This window comes from Hermetia illucens, chromosome 3, assembly GCF_905115235.1.
Source record: "Hermetia illucens chromosome 3, iHerIll2.2.curated.20191125, whole genome shotgun sequence".
Taxonomy (NCBI): Eukaryota; Metazoa; Arthropoda; class Insecta; order Diptera; family Stratiomyidae; genus Hermetia; species Hermetia illucens.
Window position 1 is genome coordinate 157616029 of NC_051851.1, and position 25180 is coordinate 157641208.

The 25180-nt window shown below is 44.7% G+C and overlaps 1 protein-coding gene across 2 annotated transcripts; it reads right to left on the reverse strand.

The window, feature by feature from the left end:
* Nucleotides 1-943: 943 nt before the first annotated feature.
* Nucleotides 944-24888, reverse strand: LOC119651344 (RNA-binding protein 5-B-like). 2 transcript variants are annotated; one of them, XM_038054900.1, is made up of 13 exons: nt 24672-24888; nt 24461-24545; nt 12321-12536; nt 12099-12258; nt 11964-12033; nt 11423-11496; nt 10482-10586; nt 10296-10410; nt 9914-10150; nt 9400-9858; nt 8519-9344; nt 1501-1741; nt 944-1357 (listed from the first exon to the last, which is right to left on the reverse strand). In XM_038054900.1, the coding sequence occupies exons 1-13, from the start codon at nt 24679-24681 to the stop codon at nt 1229-1231; spliced, it is 2727 nt and encodes a 908-aa protein (XP_037910828.1). In that variant the 5' UTR covers nt 24682-24888; the 3' UTR covers nt 944-1228. The 2 variants fall into 2 exon arrangements, with proteins under 2 accessions (XP_037910828.1, XP_037910827.1); XM_038054899.1 differs by having other exon boundaries at nt 12099-12267.
* Between the last annotated feature and the right edge of the window lie 292 nt (nt 24889-25180).

Sequence of the window (25180 nt, forward strand, 5' to 3'; positions counted from 1 at the left end):
TATGTGGATGATAGGCAGAACTAGCTGGAAGATTATGTTGGAGTGGAGTGGTCTGAATCTGTTTGAAGTAACGCTTACACTCGATCGAGACTTCACTAACTTTATAGTGAGAACAGTGCAAAGCCTGCTCCTTAGGTAGGCAGAACATTTCTGGTTTCATTGAAACGATTGTCTTTAATCCATGTTTGGTCATCTTTTTATTGCCTGTGTTTCAAATATGATTGCTCATGTGTGTTACATGTGCTCGGCTGAACGAACATTAACTATCGTTACAACATCAATAGACATCAGCTTTATTCTGCGTAGTCCATTTCAGACAGATTGCAGTATTGCTTTCGAGGTCATATTGAAGGTGTAAACCAATCACACACAAAATTGCCTATCGTGCAACGTAGAATTGAAATCTTTCCTTAATTTCAACGTGGTGAGGAGCATCAACAACGGGGGCTGGGCATATCTAAGCTAATGGAGGATAGAAAACCACTGATTGACACGTTCCAATATGGAAGAAAAAGGGCAGTTCGGGTGGGTATTTAACCAAGCCTGGGCGGCTTCATGACAGCTTCTTCTTCATTATGGTGATGTTATTTGTACGCATGGTGGTTCACTGGGTCAAATTGGACTCAACATCGAAGTCGTTTGAATGCGACCGAAAAGTGCCGGAGACTAGCGAGTAAACCCCTCTGATATGTCACCTGGAAAAAGCAGATACCATGTCTTCCTACTTTATAAAATAGTGGGTATCCAGCCATGCTCATCGATTGTCTTTGTTGCTAAGACTCTGCTTCACTTTATTACCATGCCCGGCTGTGGAAGTTATAAGCTCATAATAGCAACTCAAACATAGTCGCTTTTGTCGACTTAGATACCGAGTCATAGAGCTTATATCAACCTCAGATCTTGATCTTAAACTAAGTCAGATTTTATAAATAAAACTACACAATTTTAAATTCGATATATCCTTTTATTAAAGACCAAAACAATGATATTGATTCTTCAATAATAAAATTGTTAAAACGAAAGCTTACCCTCTAACTTTTCTAAATTTTTGTTGTTTTTTTTTTTGTTTTAGGTAATCCACTAAAATCTTGCTTATATTATGTAACTATGTGTGTATGAGGTTGTACAAAAAACAAAAACTAGCGTACTCCTAACCAATTAACACATTCACGAGGTCTCTCGGACAATAATTATATTCTCAGTTCCTTTCTCTCAATATTAACTTCAATCATTCCTTTACGTCGGCTTGCTCGTAGCGTGATTTCATCATTCGTTTTATGTATGACTTGTAATCATCACCCGGTGTAAATGCAGAAGTTTTCGTGCCCAAGCCGGCAGTTGAGGATCGGGCATCCGCCTGTCGGGAAAAAGGGGGAGATGAATAAGGAGAAATATGATTTTTATGGATACAAATGTGTCCCAGGCAGTGTACTTTGTACAGAATTTATAGGGCCCTAAAGACAGTGATAGCATAAACTAGCGAAGACAGAATTCACTTACCTCAATAATTTTTGTTCGTCCTTGATTGCTTTTACCTAAACCTTGTCCTTCGGACCACCCCATTTTCTGAAGAAGTCGATTGCCTACGTTATTCTCACCAATTGGCACAGATGCAGCATTCATTTGAGCGGATGACGTGACTGATTTCAGTTCTTTCTCAAAGCGTTCTTTGCTACGATTTGGTGGCGGTGGATCGCTTTCTCCGTATTTGAGGCGTCGCTCCTTCGCTCTATCACGATATCTGAGTAAAATGGAGTGAATATTAATAAATTATGAAAACGTTTTTCATACTCAAAAAAAGGAGTAGGGGGCACGCATAGATTTGTCGAAAATTGGGAGAGAACTTATTGAGTAAATATCGATAATTTGGGAGCAACTTATTACCTTCCTCAGTGCAAGAGGACTTTCTTCCTTAGTGTAAAGCATCTTGTATTAAGAGAGGGGCAAATTATTCCCGAAATATCGATATTCGCCATGTAAATATAACACTGTGCGGCAGATGAACAAATACAGAAGGCAAACAGGAAATAGCGAGATCACTCTCGTCATGAAGCTAACTGGGAACCGAACAGGCTTGTATGTAAGGCGGGGCCGGGTCTATTGAATGAAATCTAGAATGCACGAGTAGATAGCCCACGTGCTTCAATGGAAATCATTTTGATGTATTTTAACAAAACCATTCCTAAAGGTACGACCCGATTTCTGCTACGCTACGCGACACTACATTCAACACGACTTCCGCATGTTTTGACATTTTAACAAGTGGATACAAACCAAAACTGAAAAATCATAACAGTCAGCTGAGTTGGTTATATGGAAATGACATTGCAAAATCTTCTCTGCCAACAACTCGGCCGCATCGTGGCGCTTGACAAATGTCGCGTGGCGTTGCTTGCATGAATGTCGCGTCGCGTAGTGTCGCTCGAATGTGTAAGAGGTGAAACTTGGTAAAAAAAAAAAGGAAAACAAAAAAAATGGATCATCCGATTGGAGGTCGAGTCAAGATCGCAGTGCGTTCTGCGCAAACGTTAAAAGTATTGTCGTCAATTGTGTTTTTATAGCACTTCTGTGTGCGCCAATCCATGTACCCGTCTTGCCGCGTAGCGTAGATGGGGTCGCACCTTAAGTGGGAACCCATTTAAGAGACGCGACGCTAACAACTACATATTTTGACATTTTAACAGGAGAATATGAACCAAAACTGAAAAACCGTAGTTGAATGAGTCTATTATATGGAAATGACACGCGACACTGTAAAATATTCTCTGCCAGGTAGCTCAGCTGAATGTTGCTTCGCATAGCGTCGCTTGTGCCTACAAAACCATATAAAGATATTTTAACAACCAGCGCAGTTTGAGGCCGCGTCGCAGCGCGTAACGTAGATGAGGTTGTACCTTAACTTTAGGATCAGTTTGAAGATTTTTCTCGCTACTAAATTCTAAAGGAAAGATTTGCATGAATGAGGACTCCGCATCTGAACGTATTAAAATCATTTGGTCGATTGGCAGACTCTGTGTCAAAAGATTCTAAGATATTGGCAAAGTCATTTAAAATAAAATACTTTTGGGGATATAGAAGAGTAATTTGAACTCTTCAAAGTCTACGAAGGCATACAACTGATGTGGCTCTGAACCTGTAGCGACAGGTAACATCAGTAAAGGCGTGCGAATTTTTCAAAGCAAAAATGAAATCTTTTATGCTTTCTAGATAAACTCCCTTCTCGAAGTCGATGAAGTGCGGATTTACACTCCATACACTGCTCCACAATGATTCGCAGGGTGTTGGTAGTACATGAGAATCCAAGGCGGCCACCAGTTTGCTCTTTGGCGATAAAAAGGGTGGCTGTTATCCCGCCATTCTCCAGAATAGGTCTCATATTTCCGGGACTTTTCAATAAGAGGAAGCGACAGTCCTGCATTTCTTGCAGGAGCTGCAAGAAATAGTAATAGCTTTCCCGTTCCGGAAAATAAACGATTATCAAATATCAAATAATTGTTTCTTTCAAGGTCGTTGACAACGTATCTTTTATTGCCCACATCCAGAAGATAACTCCTGAATCTACTGCGAATGGGGATGTGGTCGATCTAATTGAATATCCGTTGCCGATCAATCGAATTCCAATGATTGATTGACAAAGCGATCATCAGGACAGTGTCTGCCCATCACGAGTAAAATGTTGCCACAACCCATCTTGGTTTTCAGATCATCCAATACGTTACCATTGAGAAGCCTCTTCTGGACTGCATGTTGTTCATAGAAACCATCATTTATATTGCATTTTCCGGTCTCTCTACCGTCATCAAGGAGCGTCTGCTTATTTTGAATAATCGGCAAGTCCGTTCGTATCCAAGGTATGAATGATGATTTCAAAATTTGCAAGCAGATACTGCCTACACTTTCGAGAGATTTACTCTACTTACTCCTCGAGACGCCTATTGCATTACCATTTAGACTTGTGAATGGTTCAGCTCCCATCAGGCATCTCCACTCAAAGTACTCTCCCATGTCACCAGGAGTTTTACTCTGAGAATTGCTTCCTAAAGTGAAACCAAAATGCCAAAGGTTCACTGTGCACGACTCGACCACTTAATATCATTTGATTGAAAACGGCGTCAACCCAATCATGTACTCCTTTCACACGGCAGTTCTGGTGCGCACATATTAAATCATACGCACATCAAATTGAGTGAGTTGTGCATTTTGACTAAGCAAGACGTCGAGGAAAAGATGTACTGCAGAGTTTGGTACGGATTCACGAATAACGATGCCAAAGAGCCGTTGGAGGAGATGAAGATTGACGGTCTAATAGGGATCGATTATTCTCCTACGCAAGCGGATCATGCCTGATCGTCTTCCTCAGGAAAATATCGACATTCAACAAACATGGGGAGCCTGGATCGGTGGAGATCGAATCATCAAAGGGCTCCAAAGTAAATATTACAACTTGTTCCATAGCATCTGCACGCCTCTTTTGTTCGGACCTGAGTTGTAGTGACACAATTACACCATTTTACGTGTACCATTGCATCGAAGAAAGCCAACCTGCTGCCAGTCTGCCATTGCGAGGAACACGATTTGGGGCTGATCGAAAATCAACGAAAGAGGTTAATCTCCCCAAGACCTGACTAATTTTAGGAAGATAACTAGGGAGATCTTCAAAATCTGCTACAAGCATAAATACAGTTGCCAGACAAGGACTGGTTGAAGACGTGTAAGTCGGCCATCAAAAGTGCCAGCAAACGGTCCTAGCTGGAGTATTGTTAGAGCATGTGATACTCAGTAAGATAAGAGCCCATCCTTTCGGTCTTGCCTGCTGGTAGCTCAGACACAATTCTCCACTAGCGTAGGAACTGTAACAGAAGCCTTTTGGATGATAAACAGACCCGCGCGTGTGGTTCTCATATCGGAAGGGGGCAAGCGCGGCGAATAGTTCACGAATTAGCCTAACCTCTTTCTTGTTGGAAGACCCTGGAACATGTCCTGAACATACACATAAAGACTCTCCTCTCCAAATCTGAGGACAGCTATCTGAGGTCGCAATAGATAATATCAACGCTAAGAACCAGAATAATCCAATGTGACCTGGGAGGTAGGTAGCCACCTGGCTAGAACTGTGAGTATTAGAGGAGTGATTTATGAAATTCAGCAGATCTGCGCAGACAAGAAGACCTTTGTGAGGAAATGCGATCTCTGGCTGAAAAAAGTTCTTTATATCAATAGAACCGTGGTTTGTCCTGCCTCTTAGATACCCTTAATGTTCACCTCTTCCCCTTGGCTTTTATATTAAACCCGTTGTCCTGTGCATTACGGTCAGACTGTGTGAATCTTGATCATGTAAAATCTGGGCATTTCCAATGAACTGAGCTTCAAGAGAAATTTTATAGTGGACTTTCCAATTAAGGCAGTTGGTACTTTTTATCCACGGATCTAGGATGGTCTGTGCAATCGGAGCAAGAGTATTTTTAGATATGCAACGCTAACCGTAAGTACAGTCTTTGAGAGTATTGAATTCCAAGGCTTGTCGATGGCTAGGTCATAACTCGAGCGCCAAGCGTAACATAGTCATTTTAACAAATAGTCAAGCCAATATTAACTATTTGTACTCAGTTGCGACCTTTTCCAGACTGGCAGTGCGTAGATGGATTAAATAAGCTGAGGGGCACGTTCAGTCACCTTTTTCTGGGTTACCGACCATAGAAACGTGGAGGGAAATGAGCAGGCCGACGATTGGCCAGTCGGCGCCCTGTTCTTGACAGTTCCCTGGTGGGTGCAGTTTGTGTCCTACTCGCGAATGTCCCCTTCATTCTTTAGCTTTTATTCTGTTCACAAGTGGGGTTGGCTTGTTGTGATTGGTTGCGCTATTTTGTTCTATCAAAGCCTGATCTGGATACAGTCGTAAGGCTTTCAAATCTTCATCAAGGCACCGTTGTTTTGCCCGATCGCTTACCGACTTCGATGTTCAAACCAACCCTGGCGAGTAAATTCTCACTGGCGTGAATTCATGAGAATACCATCGAAAACGCCTCTCTCGCATTTTTTCAATGATCGATGCAACTTCATATCGATCGCGGATATCATTTCGGATATGATTAAGGCGTGTCACGGTCACGCCACTAATTCAACGCAACATCTTCGTCCCAATTACCGCAAAACACCGTTGATTATCATTTATCAAACGCGTGGACAACCTCTTCAGACCACACAATCTCTCATGTCGCTTTTGTTTTGGGGTCAGACAAGTACGCGTTGAAAACGGACTGGTGTTGGGTGGTCTTGGACAGGAAACGACGATACAAGTTTAGCATGCCCAAGAACCTCCTTCACTGTTTTCGGACGCGGGAAGCTTGTAATCGTTTGCACCTTGTCTGAGTCGGGCTCTATTCCTTCAGGGGAAATGGAGTGGCCGAGGAATCTCACTTTTGCTGGAGGAGCTTGAATTTATCAACGTTTAATACTAAATCGGCCTCAAGGAGACGTTGAAAAATGCACTCGAGATGGGTAAGTGCTCAGACTATGCGAAAGAAGCGACCAAAACATCATCCAAATACAACGAACAGAAGTCGAGGTTTCGCAGAACCGAGTGAATGAACCTTTGAAAGGTTTGCGCCGCATTGCACAACCCGAAAGTCATCCGCCGGAACTCGAAGAGTCCAAAGGGTGTGCATATTGCCGTCTTTGGAATGTCTTCTGGATCTACAGGGATTTGGTGATATGTCTTCGCTAAATCCAAGGTCGAAAAGATGCGGCAGTTTGTGAGATGATGCGCAAAGTCGTGGATGAGCGGAATAGGATATCGGTCTGGAACAGTTTGTGCGTTTAGCCCTCTATAATCCCTACAGGGGCGCCATTCGCCGTTTGGCTTAGGGACCATATGGAGTGGGGAAGACCAGCAGCTGTTTGAAGATGGGCAGATACCCTGTTGAATAAGTTGCTCGAATTCTTTCCATGCAATTGCCAGCTTCTGGGGTGGTAGAAGACGCACCTTTGAGAAGATAGGGGTGGTGTTAATGGGGTGCTGCACATTGTGCTTCACTGGTTGCCAGAGACTAAATTCGATTGTAATCTGGCTGATTTTTTAAGTGCCCGAACACGAGAATCAGTAATGTCCTCCAAAAGTACGGAAAGATTGTTGTTGGGGTGAGGTGAGATTCGGCCCGATGAATTAAGACTATTCGTAGGGTCTATAAGGGACCTGTTCTGCGAGTCCACTAGTAACCCATAGTGACACAAGATGTCTGCGCCTAAAATGGGGAAGCTGACATCCGCCAGGATGAATGACCATGAAAACGTCCTACGCAAGTCAAGACTCACGTCCACTTGCCTGTACCCGTAGGTGTTAATTCGCGAGGAATTTGCCGCCGCAAGTTTTAAGGGTTGCGGAAATAGCCGATGGTACCGGGGTATGGGAAGAACTGAAACCTTCGCACCAGTATCAACCAGATAACTGCGCCTGCTGAGAGCGTCATAAATTGTTAGGCGACGTGGCGTTCCGTTCTGGGTGGCCGTCGCCAGGATCCCACGCGGACCTAGTTTTTTGTGGTAGCCGCGAATTTACACGGGAGTGTACATCTGGTAGCTTTTTCGCCGAATCTATGATGGCGAACCAGAACCATAGAGAGCGACAGGGCGAACGAACGTCGATTACAAAGAACACTAGTTGTGGAACGCCACGTCATCCAAGTTGCGCTAATGCGTGGAGCAATCTCATAACGCAGTTTTCCATTAGCTGATGAATGTAAAGGTAGACTTTACACGAATTTCTTGACAGCCACGGATTCCGGATGAAGAAGTTTTTACACCTGGACTAACTCAAGGAAGAACGGTCCTTCCTGTAACAAAAACCGGTCAACAGAGGCTTTAGGCTACATTACGCGATTTGCACAAGACACTAGGCTATAGAGGGCCTTGCCATAAGATTCAGCATACCTGACAATTCACATTATTGATATAGTGGAGAGGAGGAATTGATCCTCATGCACTTCCTTTGCAATTGCCCAGTTTCAGCTAGAGCCAGATCATGGGGGACATGAAAAAGAAGGGTACTAAATGCATATACATAACGGGCTACGTACAAATGGGATGGTTCTACACTTAAATTTACTCAGAAAAAAAGCAAACAAAACCTTTCATACCTGAAGCGCCCAGCTTCCGGTTTCCCGACTTGCTTACAAATGAAATGTGACAAAAATTATGGGATAACTTAATATAAAAATCTTGAAGCCCAGAATAACAAAAGTGACTGTAAGATGTTCTCTCAAGCTTATCCTAATATAGTCGTGGCATATCGAACCCTCTACGATAAACTCTAAGAAACGCCCTAATGGAGTAACATTTCGCGGCTGCTCTGCCAGGAAAAGAAAAGCAAATGGAAGCTATTCCAATGATTGAGCACTATTTAATGCTGTGACCCGAAGGATGAACAAAGACAGTGGATCAAGCTAACAGGTTTCAATTTTTTGACGGAATACTGTGCAGTTTTTCATTTTACTTAATTTTAAAATTATAAAAAAAAACTTACCCAGTTGCTGAGTTCCCGCTGTTAATATCGAGTATTCCTCGCGTAAGATTATATTTCTGCAAATTCTCCTTATGCAGGTTTGACATTTTCAAATGTTTCTGCAGAATATCCTGTGATTGGAAGGCACGTTTACATAGCAAACATGTCAATTTCTCGAAATCGACATAGTCTTTTTCATTAATCTCTGCCGAATAGCCTTGCGAATGATTGCTCTCCTCGTGGTCATCTGAATCCGAGCCGTAAGACGACACAAGTTTACTCATTATCATTGGAGTCGCCGGAATATCCAGCTTGCCTTTCTCCTTCTTCTCCAATATTGAAAAACCGACGTCTGCATAACCACTGCTAATACTCGCCGGCTTCGGGACGATATCATCCAGTTTGGTAGTGAGTATTGGCTGTGGTGTCGCAACGACAAAGTTGTCTTTCTTTTGATTCAGTTGTTTCGCCCATTTCTCCATGTCTTTTACGATTTTCTTTGCTACTTTGACTTTGTCTTGTTTGGATTCTTTTTTAGTTTCTTTCTTCTCTTCCGATGCAGTAGCAAGTTTTGCCGGTTCAGCTTGACCAACTAGAATGGCAGGGGTAGCTGTGACTGCGGGGGTCGTCGCGGTCAAAGCGTCAGTAGAAGTTACAGTAGCGGCAGCAGTTGTTGCAGCCGCTGAGGCGAGCAAGTAGGTGCTGTGTTCTTGGCTCCAGTAGAGATATGAGCCAGTTTCGTTATTGTAGTAATATTGGGAATGAGGATCGTAATAGAGACTAGTCAGCGGATCGTAGTAGTATCCGGATGTTTCATCGTATTGATAGAGTGATACATCGGGGGTTGCTGTAACGATGTGGATTTTAGGGACAAGTGTAGATGTTAAGCGGGATGTACTTACGATACTTCTTGCCATCTGTTCCAGTTGGAACCTGTACTGGAACTGCTGCAACTGTAGGAACTGTTGCACTTACTGCAGCCGCCGTCGCAGCTGTTGTAGAAGCTGCGTCAGCTCCGTTGCCCTTTAGTTTATTCTGCTTTCTCTGGATGGCTGACAGTGCAACGGCGGCTCCTGAATTGGCAGATTCTCCTAATTGACTCATAGTTGGCAGATTTCCATACTGCCCTTTCGTGATTTCCGCGATGTAGTATTGGGTGTAGTATTTGACGTAGTGCTCTTGTTCGGCCGGCGTTGAAGCGTACATCGACGCGCTGTACTCCGCTAATCGCGGGACATCAGCTAATGTGTATTGGTACGTATTCGCTGTGTACGATGCAGCTGGATCCGCTGTTTTCGTACTTTGCGATGAAGGCTTCGTGATTTGTTTGTTCTCCGAATCGACGCAATATGAAACCAGGACTGGAATAAGGTTTGTTTTAATGATGGATCTTATAAGTTAGGGGTCATGTCTTACCTTCCCTTTTCTCTATTATCAACGGCGGTTCCAGGGCCTTAAGTGAATTATGCGTATTCATCGAGTCAACAAGATTATCAAAGTACAAATAACAAATGCCACGTGATGTCGACGTAAGCGGATCGCGACAGATCAATATTTTTGCTATTTTCGACACCAGTGACGGAATCACCTCTTGCATTACGGTCAATACGCCTTCTTCATTTGTTAGGACATCCAAATTGCGAAGCATAATTTCTATACATACACAAACGATCGTACGATGTTGGGTGAAGGAGAATCGAACGAGATTTGGAGATTAAATCAACAATTAGTCAATTAGTGACAGTCATTTCATAATAATACAAACAAAACACATGTTTTGCAAGTCTAGGTATTATACTTTTTGTTAGAATATTGCTGACTTCGTCGCTTCCTTCGCCACCCTTTTCGCTTTCTTCGCGCGATGCATAGCATTTGAAGCAATTCTCGCGCCGTTTGAAATTGAATACGCCACACTGGAAAGTGGATGAGACATACAAAGTTTAGTGGATCAATAGGGCTACAAAACCGAGCAAAGAGATCTTACTTTTGCGCAATACCAATCCGACAGGATTCTCTCTTTGGCCAGCGGTTCCTTAGAGTGACTGTACTGCATGACGGCGCGATAGTGATCTTGTAGCATAAGATTGCCCTAGAAGAGAAGCAAGAAGAGAAAAATCTCGATAAGTTCAATATGTCCGCCAAGAACAAACTATACAATCATCGCCGTAATTACTATAAATTCGAGATCCTAATGAGAGAGAGCTCCTCGAGGAGTGATGTGATTGATGACACCATTCGAGGCAGTCTAATTTTTGTATTGTTGCAATTATTTTCGTTCGATTTTAACTGTATTTTAGATTTTTCTGCATTTTGCTTATTTGATTGAATGTGATCTGGTTTGCAGTTTTTAATGTTGAACAAAACAAAATGAAAAAAAAAAAGAAAAAAAACTAAAGATGTGGCAAGAAATTTACGGTTATCAAGTGGTGACCATTGTCTTTACCAATTTATTCTGATTCTTTTGTATTTTTTCGAGACTCAAGAGTGATTTGACACAAACTTAATGTAGGTGAGTGTTACCTTGGGTGCTTCACACAATCCTTTCAAAAATTTAAATGAACAAATGTTACCGCGACTCTATTGAAGCAAAAATTAAATTTTTATTAAGCATGCAGAGCAAGGATTGCGTGAACCACAACGAAAAACTTCAAAGCTATCCTTCTTCAAACTAAGACACGTTTACTCCATTTTCGTGGCACACATCTTGCGCCCCCGACCGTGCGCTACATTTAGTGTTACTCCATTCGTTTGCTCGGGGCATTGCACTGGTATAACCTCAAGCGATCGGGCTAGGGTCCTTCTTAGGCTTTTTTTCTATCGACAATTGACTCATGTTTTTTAGGTTGACTACATCTTTCATTCGTGTTAAACCGTATAAAATACATGTGTGTGTGTGTGTGAAAACTGCACCAGATTCTATGATACCTGCTTGTACTCCATCCAGCGAGTTGCTTCCTCTTCAGTACTAAATTCGACGAAAGCAAAACCACGTGATGCACCTAAATTTCAGAGGAGAGAAATAGAGAGCAAACACAAAATCCATGTAAATTTATTTTTCGATATATTCAATATTTGCAAAAAAGAAGTTTTGGAACAATTGACATATCTTTGATAGGCTTTTTTTTGATATTTTTTTTTGTGTGAGATTCAGGCAAAGTTTTGCAAGATACAGATGCGACTGGCGTGAGAAGTTTGATTCTCGTAGACCTTCTAATTGGCAGGATCCTTGTTTACCTTTCACAGTTGGTCTGGACCATCATTTGTATTCAAATTGATGACAAAACAGAAAATTCAAAGTGAATGTCTGGCGAACAATCGTATGCAACTGAATCTCTGATTTTGTCAACAATGCAAGCAAGGGCGCCTTCCATTTTCGACTACTTACCGTGAATACAAAAAACAACAAAAAAGAGCACGGGTCTTACGAACTACAACTTGGTAAAGACTAAATCTTCGCGGTATTTACCTGTTTTTCTTTTCCGGATCAAACGTATGGAGACTGGCTGCAGTCCGGACTGTGCAAGCTCGTTACTTATCTGCAATGTAAAAGGAAAGCTTTAAAAATTCATCGCCCACTTTTAAAATTGCATTCAACACTTACATCAGCTTCAGTTATGTGCTGTGCAAGACCTCTCAATATTATAATATTATTCGGTGTCTGGTTGCTGTAATGATCATTATACCCGTCTGAATCGTAGCTATCGCTGCGATCATCTCTGTCCGACGAGTAGTATCTCTTATGTCGGTCGCGATCTCTATCACTGAAATTACTGCCGATGTTGCTTTGTTTTAACTTACATTTTTTAAACCATCAAGTTCTTACCGTCGGTTGTAGTTGTCATACCCTGAACCGTAGCCCCCATCTCGTCCTTTTTCGCGTGATTTCTTGTCATTGCGATTGTATCTATCGTGTTCTTCTTGATAGTCCTCATTGATGATGTCTTTGTATAGATCTCGTTCCTGGCTACGTCTGTTATTGTATCTTTCACGGCTGCGAGAGCGACTACGACTTCTACGACGACGATCACGACTGCGGTTCCTTTGGGAAGAAAAAAATTCAAATAATTAGTAAGCGGAAACTCGTTTAGAGCCTACTGTGAGGAACTGGAAGGCAGAGTCCTTAAAAGGGATGAGACGGCCAAGTTGGACTCTCTTAGAAAACTCGATGGTACTTTCACGAGCTCCAGACTGGAATCAGTATAGACCCTCTTGGAAGTACACTTCCCGGGAGAACGGGTGAGAGAAGTGGTAGGGGAGAGTTGACGGTTCTTGCAACCCCATCAACACACAAGTGCTGCAAGGGGTGAAAACGGTTGTTACCTATGAAAAGGTGAGAGCTGCTATACTGTCCTTTGAACATTTCAAAGCACCTGGCATGGATGGCGTCGATCCAGCAATGCTAAAGGGGTGTATGGAACACTTAGAGCAACCTCTAAGAAATATTTTTCGATTCGTAGCCTACACTGACTCCAAGGTAGCTCTTGCGTGGATCCGGAACCAGAAGAAGTTGCAAAATAAAATGATGAAACGCAGAGTCGTGGCGATTCGCAAAGTCCTCGACCTCGCCGAAATTCATCATCCGGCCGACTGTGCTTCCAGAGGAAAGGATCCGCGAAAATTTGTGGGACATGACCTGTGGTTCTCTGGTCCTCCTTTTCTAAGGGGAGAACTCTCCACGACTCCTATCATCTCAAACGCGGTTACATGTGAGCATGTGGCCATAGACCAACCGGAACTATCCACTATTGCAGATTACATTACACGGTTCTCGTCGTTGAAAAGACTGGTGAATACCATTGCCAGATGTTTAAAGGTGAAAGTTCGGGGCAACCGGACCCTTTTCAGCATTAGAGCTGCAGCAGGCCGAATATGCGGTAATAAAGTGCCAGCAAAAGGTACTGTTTGATCGGCAAATCGAGAGAGTTAAGCTGGACCGGCCGATGGACAAGTCGCATTGGCTGAACACTCTTGATTCTTTTATAGATGAACTCTGCGGCCTCCTTCGATTGGGAGGACGTTTGAGCCATGCTACAATCCCTTATGAACAGAAGCATCCCATCATTTTAGGGAAGTGTCATTTAACAGACCTCTTCATCCGGCAAATACATGAGGAAAATGACCATTGTGGTGTGGTGGATTAATTGATTTGGGAAAAGTAATATGTTCTCGCTTTGCAACAACGGATCAAGAAATAGATCAGGGGATGCACTAGATGCATCAGGTTCAGAGGACAGACAGCCGCTTCTAAGATGGCTGATCTTCCAGTCGAGCTGGTGTCGTCAGAATACGTATTCGAAAATAGAGGGACTGATTTATGCGGCCCATTCCAAATAAAAGAAGGAACGCTTCGAGGCTTGAAATCGATGAAGGTTTATGTCGTCGTGTTCCATGGCCACAAAGGCACTTCATCTAGAAATTTGCTCGGACCTTAGTATCAATGCATATTTGGCTGCCTTCCGGAGGTTTACCAGCAGGCGGGGACAGCCATGTTTTAAAGGAGGCATGGCAACAGGTAGAAGGGTGCTTAGCACAGCAACGGATGGTCTGGCATCATAATCACCCAAGAGCAAGTCACTTTGGAGGATTGTTTGAGAGGTTGCGGTAGGCAGTTTCAAGCGTTATGTGAAAAAGATGCCATCAATGGGAAATTTGACGTATGAGGACTTCCATACTGTAGTGTGCTCTTGGGAAAATATTCTCAACAGTCGTCCATTGTACCCTTTATCAGATAACCAATTCGACTTTCAAGTTTTGACGTCGCAGCACTTTTTGATTCAGCGAGCGCTCCTCGCACCTCCTACGGAGAGAGGTATCAAAGAAGACCTTCCTTCAACCAAGCGGTGGCTGCAGGTTAAATAATTGCAAAACCAGTACTGGAAGAAATTCGCAAACGAATATTTGGGGTTCCTACAGTAGCACTATAGATGGAAGAACCCGGGATGTCAGATCGGCGAAGGAGATTTAGTGCTGGTCAAGTAGAAAGATCACTGTCCACTAAATTGGAAATCAGCACGAGTGATAGAAACGTTTCTCCCCCCAAAACCACGAGTAGGGAAAACATGCACCGAGCCGCTGAGCCAACTTGTTCCCCTGCTTCTAGAGGAGAATCCATCTACACAGGAAGTAAGATTGGAGGCCAGCAGCTCCCCACATAGTGTTCCTCGACAGCCCAGAACCAGGGCTGCTATAAGGGTTAAAGGGGGGTTGCTGGCGCCACCCGAGACGTACAAACTGCCTTCATCCAGATCGAGCAGGCGGCGCGAGATCTTGGGCTGCACATCAATGAAGGCAAGACAAAATATATGGTGGCAACGTCAGCACCGAAGACGAATCAACCAACACCATCAAACCGCACTGGTCAAACACAAACACAAAGAAGAATAAGGATAGGAGAATACAACTTTGAGACCGTTGACAATTTCTCCTATCTAGAGTCGAAAATCACAACCGATAACAACTACGATGATGAAATCCGCGCACGGTTGTTGTCAGCCAATAGAGCCTATTTCAGCTTACAAAGACTGTTCCGCTCGAAACGTCTCACCATAGGGTCAAAGCTCTTACTGTACAAGACTATGATCTTGCCAGTCCTCATGTATTCCTCGGAAACTTGGGTTCTTAGCAAGAAAAATTGCGAACTCTTGGCCGCGTTCGAGAGAAGAATCCTCCGAAGAATTTTTGGCCCCCTACATGAGGATGGACGATTCCGTAGCCTACACAATGACGAAATCTATGAGCGATACCATGACCGTCCGGTTGTGGATAAAATCCGGCTCAATAGGTTACGGTGGGCGGGTCACTTAATCCGTATGGATGAAGATGATCCCACCTGGAAAGTCTATAAGGGCAATATCTATGGTAGAAAAAGAAGACGAGGCAGACCCTGCCTAAGATGGAGCGATGGCGTGGGCCAGGACGCCAGACAGCTTTTAGGGATATCGAATTGGTGGACCTCGGCGCAAAACCGGGATGTCTGGAGTTCCTTATTAAGGCAGGCCTAGACCGGATACCGGTTGTTGCGCCGTTGATGATGATGATGATGCTGGCGCAGGCAACCTTGCAATCATAGCATTGGAAGAGTTACTGGGATTACCGAATCCAATTTTTACAATGCCTTCCGATTCTCGTCTCCCCATACATCTGTTTGGTAGAAGATATGAAGTTGCCCTGAAGCGTTGAGAGAACTGAGAAGTCCCAGAGGAATGCGTGGCGGCATATGCGGAAGTCTTCTACAGCGATGGCTCAAAAACAGAACAAGGTTCTGAACACTGGGAAAACTGGGTGATTGACAAGCGGTTGAAGGGCAGGCGCATCGCAGTTTGCAGTGATAGCCAGGCTGCATTGAGAGAGTTGAGTAGTCCTTTGATCACGTCGAAAATCGTTCGGGAATGCAGAGGCCGATTGAAATCTATCTCTAGATCCAATACGGTGGAACTACTCTGGGTACCACGTCATTGTGGCATAGAGGGAAATTAAATCTCGTATGCTTTAGCGAAAGAGGGGTCAATGCCGAGAATTTAACCAGTAATTGTAGTACCAGTAGCATTGGCTAAAGTTGTCTTCAAAAACAACAAGCTTCCCACAATGACAGGTGACAGAGCCAAAATGCTTTTAGATACACCAAACTTTTCCCGTCAGAATCCAACAGGCGTACCGCAAAGGAGGACTTGCAGGAGTATTGTGGGAATTCTGATAGGCCATAATTCACTAGCTGGGCATATGTTCAGAATAGGAATTACTCAAGATGATATGTGTCCCTCCTGTAATGAGGAGGAGGAATCCACGGAGTATTTCCTATCTGAATGCCCCGCCTATCGACGCATCAGACATCAGATCTTTGGTACCGATGTTCTCCAGTTGCGACGGGTAGCATCAGGTCCACTAAAGGACATCCTGCGATACGTTAACGAATGCGGAATATTCCATTAGATTTGGGTGGTGAGTACAGTGGGTCAACACGGCCTGAGTGCTCAGAAGCTATAATTGCTCCCCCACCACACACACATACACACACACACAAACAGAAATGTATTTTTTAGGGCATAAACAACAATTTTCCCCACAAAACATTGGAAAATGCAAGAGAATAAATGCAAAAAAAAAATAATCGAATTCCCCTTTGCCCCCCTCACCTCAATAAATTCACAGATAGTTGCCTTATCGACTCAAAATATTTTAGAGGATTACTTGCTGAATCCATACCGGCAGGCAATTCGTTGATAGACACACCAAAGCAAATGCAGACTTGCTGCTACTTCGGCAACTTTGCGGTCAATCGATATAAACGGACTCGACATATATTGTTCATTATATGTAAAGAAACAGTGGCTGTGATTGACTTCATTAATTTACCTTGATAAAGTCGCTTCCGGCTATGAATTTTCACAAAACGCTTAATGAGGACAATTACTGTATTTACGAGAAATATATAATTGCTTGATAATGATTGAGCTATAACCGAAATTGTTGACTAATATCGGTTCGAAGGAGAGAACCAGAAATGTTTTCTACTCTCAGTGTACTGCAGTCGTTGTAACGTACTGCACCTTTGAGATTACGTATCAGAGAATTAAGTATGAAATGATAGATTTTGCATCTATTTATGCCTCAAATTCCAAATGCTTAGTGTGGTGCCCAAGCTGGTCAACATGAAAACAGTACACCTGGAACATCAGGCCACCTCTCAAATTACCTGTGGACTGAACATAGTCACTACCTTCCTTCATCTTCATGAGTTTCTAAAATCAGCAGAGTGAGAAAAGAGGTCTGATTTCAAATGCCCTCTCTTCGTCAAATATAAGTTTAATGCGTGTTCATTCAAAAACCCTTACATTCCCTCTTGTAATAAAGAACTACTTAAAGAAGAGGAATATTAACGAAGCATTCTGAAATTTTATTGCGAAATATAGAAAAAAATACGAAAAACAATGGTAGACTGAAAGTTTTGGTTTCGCTTTCTGTTACTTAAAGCCAGATTACAACCTATCTTCGTACGACATTACCACACCCGATTAGCGGCCTAGTCTGATTATGCTTCAGGTTAAAGTTGCATAATTCGGCAAGTCTTGGCACGATAGAAGAAGAGGGGGTGATGCCAGGCGCATCGTCGGAGGACGAGCTGCCTATCTCCAGCCGGGAGATAAAAGCCGTCGAGAGCAGTACAATCGATGCCAGCCGTGGCACCGCTGTGCTGAAACCAACCGCAGAGACCTCCCGGAGGGAGGCGGCAGAAGCGACTTGGAATGGAATCCACTGCCGTCAAACTGGGCGTAGGGAGTACCAGACATAGTACCCGAAACTCACAACGTCGGGGGATCCCTCGAAAGTGAAAATCGACAAGAACGTCGGTCGCCGGAAATCGACTAAGAAGCGAAGGTCCACTGGTGTCCTGCTCAAGAGCCAGTACTAGAAGGCCATGCATATTCTCAGCAAGATTGCTAAGAATAAGGAGGCCGGTACTGTCGACGAGCAGAATGAAAAAGACCTCGCAAAATACCAGGCGATTGTCGAGGAACACAATAGCAAGTGCCTGGCAAACGAGCAGAAGGTGAAGCCCATCACTCTGAAACGCAATCGATCTCAAGACGAGGTCGAGCAAAATCAGAAGCGGAGCAGAGTGGGCAAGAGCTCAAACGCTAAGCAACAGTCAGCCGATAGGCCAAGAACAGCGAAATCCTTCAGCGACGTGACCAGGAGCCACTTACTTGTGGCGCTGGCCGATGATAATTTTGCCAGCGCAAACTAGCGCCGGAGGTGTGGACCAGTGTTAAGACCGGGGATGCCTTTGCCGGGGATGGTCTTTGAGCATCTCCTAGACACCGAAGGCAAAAACGCGGTTGTCATCCCCTGCTTTGATTCCTCTCAGGTGGTCCGTGGGTTCCACGTTATAGCTTGCGTGGACCAATTCTCTAAGCACTTTCTCGGTTCGTGCGTCGCTAAGATCAGCGACGCCTGGGAATGCGTAAAGCTCAAGACTATTCCTAATGACGCTCACGCTGCCGAAGATCCGCATGGATAAGGACAAACTCGTCTAATTCCTGCCATCTGGGTTCCGGACAACGTTCGACTTCGTTTTCTTGCCGAAGGCCGGGGGAACGGGTTTGTCTGGATTCGGTGTTTAGGGATAACGTTTTTTAGCGTTTACCTGACCCCGAATGAAACGATGCCGGACTTTCGGCGCCGGCTTCATGCTCTGGAGGACGCCGTTTCGAGCACGGAGGGACGAATCCTGGTTGGCGGCGATTTTAATGCCAGGGCTCTTGAATGGGACATGCCTCAGTTAGACTCCAGAGGGAAACGGATTCTGGAAATGGCGGCGAGCACCGGGCTCGTAGTTTTAAACACGCCAACGTTTCAGCGCCCAGGCTGTTAAGGAAGCATTCCTGACATCACTTTTGCGTCGGAATCTCTGGCATCATCGGTGGACGGGTGGTGAGTCCTAGAAGACTTCTCGGCAAGCGATCATCAGTACATTGCGTTCGAAGTGGTTGACGCTACTTACCGGCGAGCACCAACACGACGCTCCCGCTCCGTGTGAAATGTCGCGAGGGTGAACATCGGGAAGTTCGTCGAAGCTCTTGGACCACGTAGGGCCGCGCTGAGGGGCATTCCAGGGGGTGGTAGTGTTGCAGTTGACACCGTCGCAAATTCAGTGATGAACCTGATAACGACGGCGTGTGAGGCTTCCATGCCCCGGAGAGGTCAATAGGCGCGACAAGCCTTCTATGTACTGGTGGACGGCAGAAATTGCCGACCTACGGAAGGAGTGTCATAAGCTCCGCCGTTTGGCACAACGTTTGCACGCCAACGAGGAGGCACAGATCAGCAAAAAGGAGACTCCGCAGCGCTGTAAATAAAAGCAAAGCACGTGGCTGGCAGAACCGTGTTAACGAGGAGAATGAGGACCCGTGGGGACTTGGCTATAAGCTTGTCACCCGGAAAATTGGGGCTCTGCGGAAGCCCTGCATACTAAGCACCGACCAGATGGACCGCATTGTGCGGGCATTGTTCCCCAGACACCCTGTACGGGTTGATGTAAATAGCGCGGAAAGCGTCGTGGATTGCCCCCTTTTCATAATGAGAGAGCTCGAAGAAGCGGTTCTCACCATGAAAAACAGGAAGGCCCCAGGTCTTGATGGCATCCCGGCGGAACTTTACAAATTGGTGTTCCGCCAACGGCCAAAATTGCTGCTTGAAGTGCTCAACGCCTGCTTGAAGCAGGGCCTTCCTTGTCGCTGGAAAATGGCCAGACTCGCGTTAATCAGTAAGGGTAAAGGAGGCCCGGAGTTCCCGTCTGCATACCGACCGCTGTGTATGCTTGACACGGCCGGAAAAGTGCTCGAGAAGTTCATCAGGGGTAGACTCGCTGAAGCGATCCATGCTGCCGGGGACTTATCCGAAATCTACAGTGGATGCTGTCATGGAGGTCGTAGATGCGGTTTATCGAGCCGAAACACACAGCCGCCGATCTCGACGGATAGTGCTCCTCATAACGCTTGATGTCAGAAATGCCAATTCCGTTCTGCAATGGAGTGGCGGACGACGTTGAACACACCTTTTTCTCTTGCGAGAGGTGGGACGGCCTTCGCCAGCAGCTTTATGCAGACACAGGGGAGCCCTCTCCAGACAACATTGATGAAGAGCGCTGCCAGATGGAATCGTATTGCCACTATGTTCGGGCTCTTCTTATTGCGAAGAAGATTGAACTCGATCGGCGGATGGATCGGACAGTAAGGGGTTCCCTGAACTAACAACAACTCCCTTCCTCTCCTCCCTTTTCGTTGGTGTGAGGAATTCCCTGACTTGAAGGCTCCCAAAACCGGGAGGGCTAGCCCGAATTAATGTGTCAAAGGGTTCCAGGCTAGTTCTCTGATAACATCGCTCAAGGTCACCCTCTTTTGGGTTCCAGGGCATAGGAAAATAGAGAGGAATGAGCGGGTTGATGAATTGGCCAGGCGAGGCTCTGCTGCCTTTCGGTGAATACAATCGGTGTTTTGCTGGCGGCTGTCTGCGGCCGAATCTACTCACACTACCTAGCAGCCGCGGGCCTAAGATGGCGAAGGCTTACGAGCTGTGCCAAGTCAAGGAGAATTTGGACCGCTTATAACATAGCCCGATCACGACAGCTTCTGTGCCAGACTCCGGCAAATGTATTCAAGATTTTTGCGGTCTGCACGGGGCATTGACCCATAGGGGAAAATGCCGTCAGGCTCGGCATACTCTACAATTCGCATTACCGAAGCTGTGGAGAAGGGAGGGAAACCCTCATTCACTTTCTCTGCGATTGCCCAGCTCTAGCTAGAGTCAGGCTACGGACACTGGGTAAACCCTTCTTTGGGGACCACAGAGTGATTTCTAGCTATAAAAGACATTGGATGACGTCTTGCGGTAACGGAGACGAAGATGTTGCGTTGAACAAGTGGCATGACACGTTTTGATCGCATCCGAAATGAGAATATCCGCGATCGCTATGGAGTTGCATCCATCGTGGAAAAACTGCGAGAAAGGCGTCTTCGATGGTATGGCCATGTAATTCTTACTAACGAGAATTCACTTGCTAAGATTGGTCTGAACATCGAAGTCAATGGTAAATGACCAAAAGGCAGGCCGAAACAACGGTGACTTGATACGCTGGATGGGGATTTAAAAACCTCGAGATTGGACCCAGATCAGGCATTCTATAAAACCAAATGGCGAAACCGATTACGACGAGCCGACCCCACTTGTGAACGGGACAAAGGCTGAAGGAAAAGATATTGTAACTAAATCCCTTGCTGTCCTGTGACTTTCGCACAGTCTGGTTTAAACCATCCAGAAGTATGCTACTACCACCAGCGCTCCTTTAGTTTTTAAGTAGATAGGATCGTCCGAGTCTAAATACTTGGCACTTAGTGCTAGACTTAGGTTGAATCCGGCATCTGCTAAGATTGTGACAACTCGGGAAAATAAAATAATAATCGTTGGCGCAACAATCCATATTGGATCAGAGCCAGGGTGTGTTAGAGCACTTCATTCAAGACCGTGATGGTACACTACAGTACGCTGTAGGAGGCAATGTGGTCAGTATTGCGCTCGCCCGATATTATTACCCTGATTTGACTCAGGTACTCATTCCCAGCTGAGTCGACTGGTATCCGATGTCAAATCACGATAAAAAGTGAGCGTGACAGACAGACCGGCAGACAGAGAGACAGAGGAATTGCTAGATCTTCCATCAAGCGCGTCTCTTCGTGGGGACTAGGGAATGCTCGGCGGATGCGTGTGAATATATACTTGCACGCATAGGTGTGCGTACTTGGACATGTTTATGCGCAGGTCGGGTAGGTGGGAGAAAAACGCCGCCCGTGGATAAAAATGGCTATAGGAAGGTTTCCCAGAATAATAAACCAATATGAACGAAGAGAAAGTGTACAAACTTACGGTGCAGGGGCTTGTCGTTGATATCCCTCGACTGCAGTGCCTCGATCGTGGACAGCCTGGCCACCGTGGCATCTAATGCTACAAGCAGCTTAGACAAAGAGGTGTTTAAACCGAGCACATCATTCCCAAGAACACCCATAGTAAACGCGCAGAAGAATGTTCCCAAGGGATAACGTTGGTCGTTAAATGCCGCAATGACACTAACTGCATCCGAGCGTAAGGGTAGGGGAGGCTCCTCAGTATTGAAAGCCGGATCCGTTTAGGAGAAGCTCAACGATTATGAGATCCGGAAAAGGGCCTGCGCAACAGGAATCCCGTTGACGCCAGAAAATGTGCGGAAAGAAGAATGGAGGCTTTGGAACAGAATTCCGGTCTCGAAGAGTCATCGTTCATTTTGCTTGGAGCGAAAATTGTTGAGTTGTCAGAATTCATCAAAGATAAACACAACGTGCACCAAGCAGTCAAGCATATTGTGAGGGCCATCAGGGTTCTATACAACAAATCGCGGCAAGACGACAAAGATTTTCAGGTGAATCCTAAAACAAAAAAAATAAGGAGAGAATGAGGATCCGTCCCGAGGCAATCATTATTTCAAACACGGGTGGTATGTCCTATGCAGACATACTAAGAGTGAAAGCTGATCCTGATCTCAAGGACTTGGAGGGGAATGTAATCAGGATCCGGAGGAATCAAAAGGGAGATCTCATGGTGTAACTGAAAAGGCCCGAAGAGAGCAAAGCGATGGCTTCCGCAGCCAAGTTAAAAATTTACTTGAGGAAAATGCTGCCGTGCATACTAAAAAGCATGAGATTGCTATACAGTGCAAGGACCCACTTCTGAGGCAGGGATCTGCACTGCCTTAGCGGAGCAGTTCAAGCTGCACGACTTGCAGAAAAGTATATGGAGGTACACAGACAGCGACCTTCCGACTGCCAGTAGAAGCAGCGCGCAGGCTGCTGGATGTCGGGAAGGTCCGAATTGGATGGGTAGTTTGTTGACTTAGAGAGCAAATCTCATTGAAGAGATGCTTCAAGTGTATCTCGTAGAGACACGCACAAGGGAGGCTGATCGGTCTAGTCAATGCAGACTTTGCAATGGAACAGGCCATATTGCTCGGAATTGTAACGAGGATACCAAATGCATGTTGTGTCATGGAAAGGAGGGTCTGGACAGCGGGCATATTACCGGAAGCGGCAAGCGTCCCGACTTCAAAAAGGCGCTTAGTGCAGCGAGAAAATGAGGTTGGTCCAAATCAACCTCAATCATTGAGAAACATCGCCCTCTTTACATTGCATTTCTGGATTTAGAGAAAGCGTTTGATCGTGTGCCACACGAACTCATCTGGTATGCTTTACGACAATACTTAGTGTCAGAAGAACTCGCGCGCTGGGTTCAATTGTTTTACTACGATCCGAAAAGTAAAGTTCGAAGTATGGCGGATGTATCAAAACCACTTCGTGTCTCTGTTGGTGCTCATCAAAGGAGCGCCTTTTCACCACTCCTCTTTGTTCTTGTTATGGACACCGTCACACGGGATGTCCAACGTCCAACGCCCTACACACTGCTTTATGCAGATGATCAGATGATGTTTTCCTTGCGTCTAATAGCCAAAATGATCTCGAGCAACTTGTCCAAAAATGGAATGATCGCCTCATGCAACACGGTCTCAGATTGAATTTAAACAAAACTGAATTTTTGACGACCGATCCCCATGAAACAGGCACAATCACTGTCAGCGGCAGTGATCTTCCCAGAACTGAGCGATTTAAATACCTCGGGTCAATGCTATCAGTCAATGGAGAACTGCGTTATGAAATTTCTTCACGCATTAACGCAACCTGGATGAAGTCGCATTTCATAACTGGTGTTCTTTCTGATCGACGTATCAGCGAACATCTCAAATCTAAAATTTACCGTAATGTCGTCTGTCCTGTCGCTCTCTATGGTTCTGAGTGTTGGCCGACTATAAAAGACAATGAACGGCGTCTGCGTTAATGGAGACGAAAATATTGCGTTGGACTAGTGGCGTGACAAGTTTTGATCACATCCGAAATGAGGATATCCGCGATCATTATGGAGTTGCACCGATCGTGGAAAGCCTCGAGGTTGCACCCAGATCAGACATTTGATAGAGCCAAATTGCGAGACCGATCACGGCGAGTCGACCCCACTTGTGAACGGGACAAAGGCTGAAGAAAAAGAAGAAGTTTGCACATCAATAATCAGCGCCCGAGTGTTTTGTTCGTATTGAGGCTTGGTCTTTTGTTATGGCGAAGTATTGAGACTAAACATTCTAAAGACTGGGTTTCAGAATGGGTCTCCAGTTTCTTTGTCGCGAGTGTTTTTTTCAAACGCAATCTATTGTGGAAAAGTGGAAAGAGCAGGTGATGCTATATATCATACTAGCAAGACCTCCTTCATATATGGGTGCATATAGACTCCATTTAATTGATTTTTGCTCGGAATATTTAATGGCTACAACCTCGAGCATACAAACAACCTCTAACTTAAGGCCTTTCTCGAAAATTATCGCCTGCAACTCACCTGGACCTCGATCTGGAACGGCTATGACGCCTGGGATGGTCTCGTCGGTTCTTATACCGTCGCGGTGACTCAATACTCCTTGACCCTGTCCACATTACAAACAGATAAATCTCCAGTCAATATTCCTTATCACAAACCAATCAGCAAATATTCAGTTCTAAACTTTCAAAATCGATTTCTCATAAAAATCCAAGGAAATATGGCGACTTACGTCTGTCCATGTTTTCTATGATTCAAATGGAGAATTTTCACTGATCCCGACCGTTTGATTCTCTATTTATGTTTTACGAAACACGAAATGTTATTTTCCACTCAGATTAAGGCATTTAGTAATGCTTGCTTGCGTAATTGATGTTTTGGAAAGGAAAATAAAATTTCACCGAAACTTCACACGCCCCTTGTATTCCACTTTTTTCTGTGACGGATATTGAGAAGAAAGTCAATGCAATTCGAACATTATGTGGTTGGAGTCGAATTTCGAATGTTTCGAAAGTGGTAATAATTTTGAACTTTGTGAAGGAAGAAACGAACTATGGAAGTGATTTATTCTTTTGTTACTGAGTCACAAATGCTCTCAATGAAGTAATTTTCACTACAGATAATTCAACACATGGCGCAATCATAATAATTTCGCAAACGACTTTCAATTTTGTTCTGTTGAAATGCGAGGCGGGAATTCATGCTGGACTGCGTTCGTTATATTATTCAAGAACGATTCCC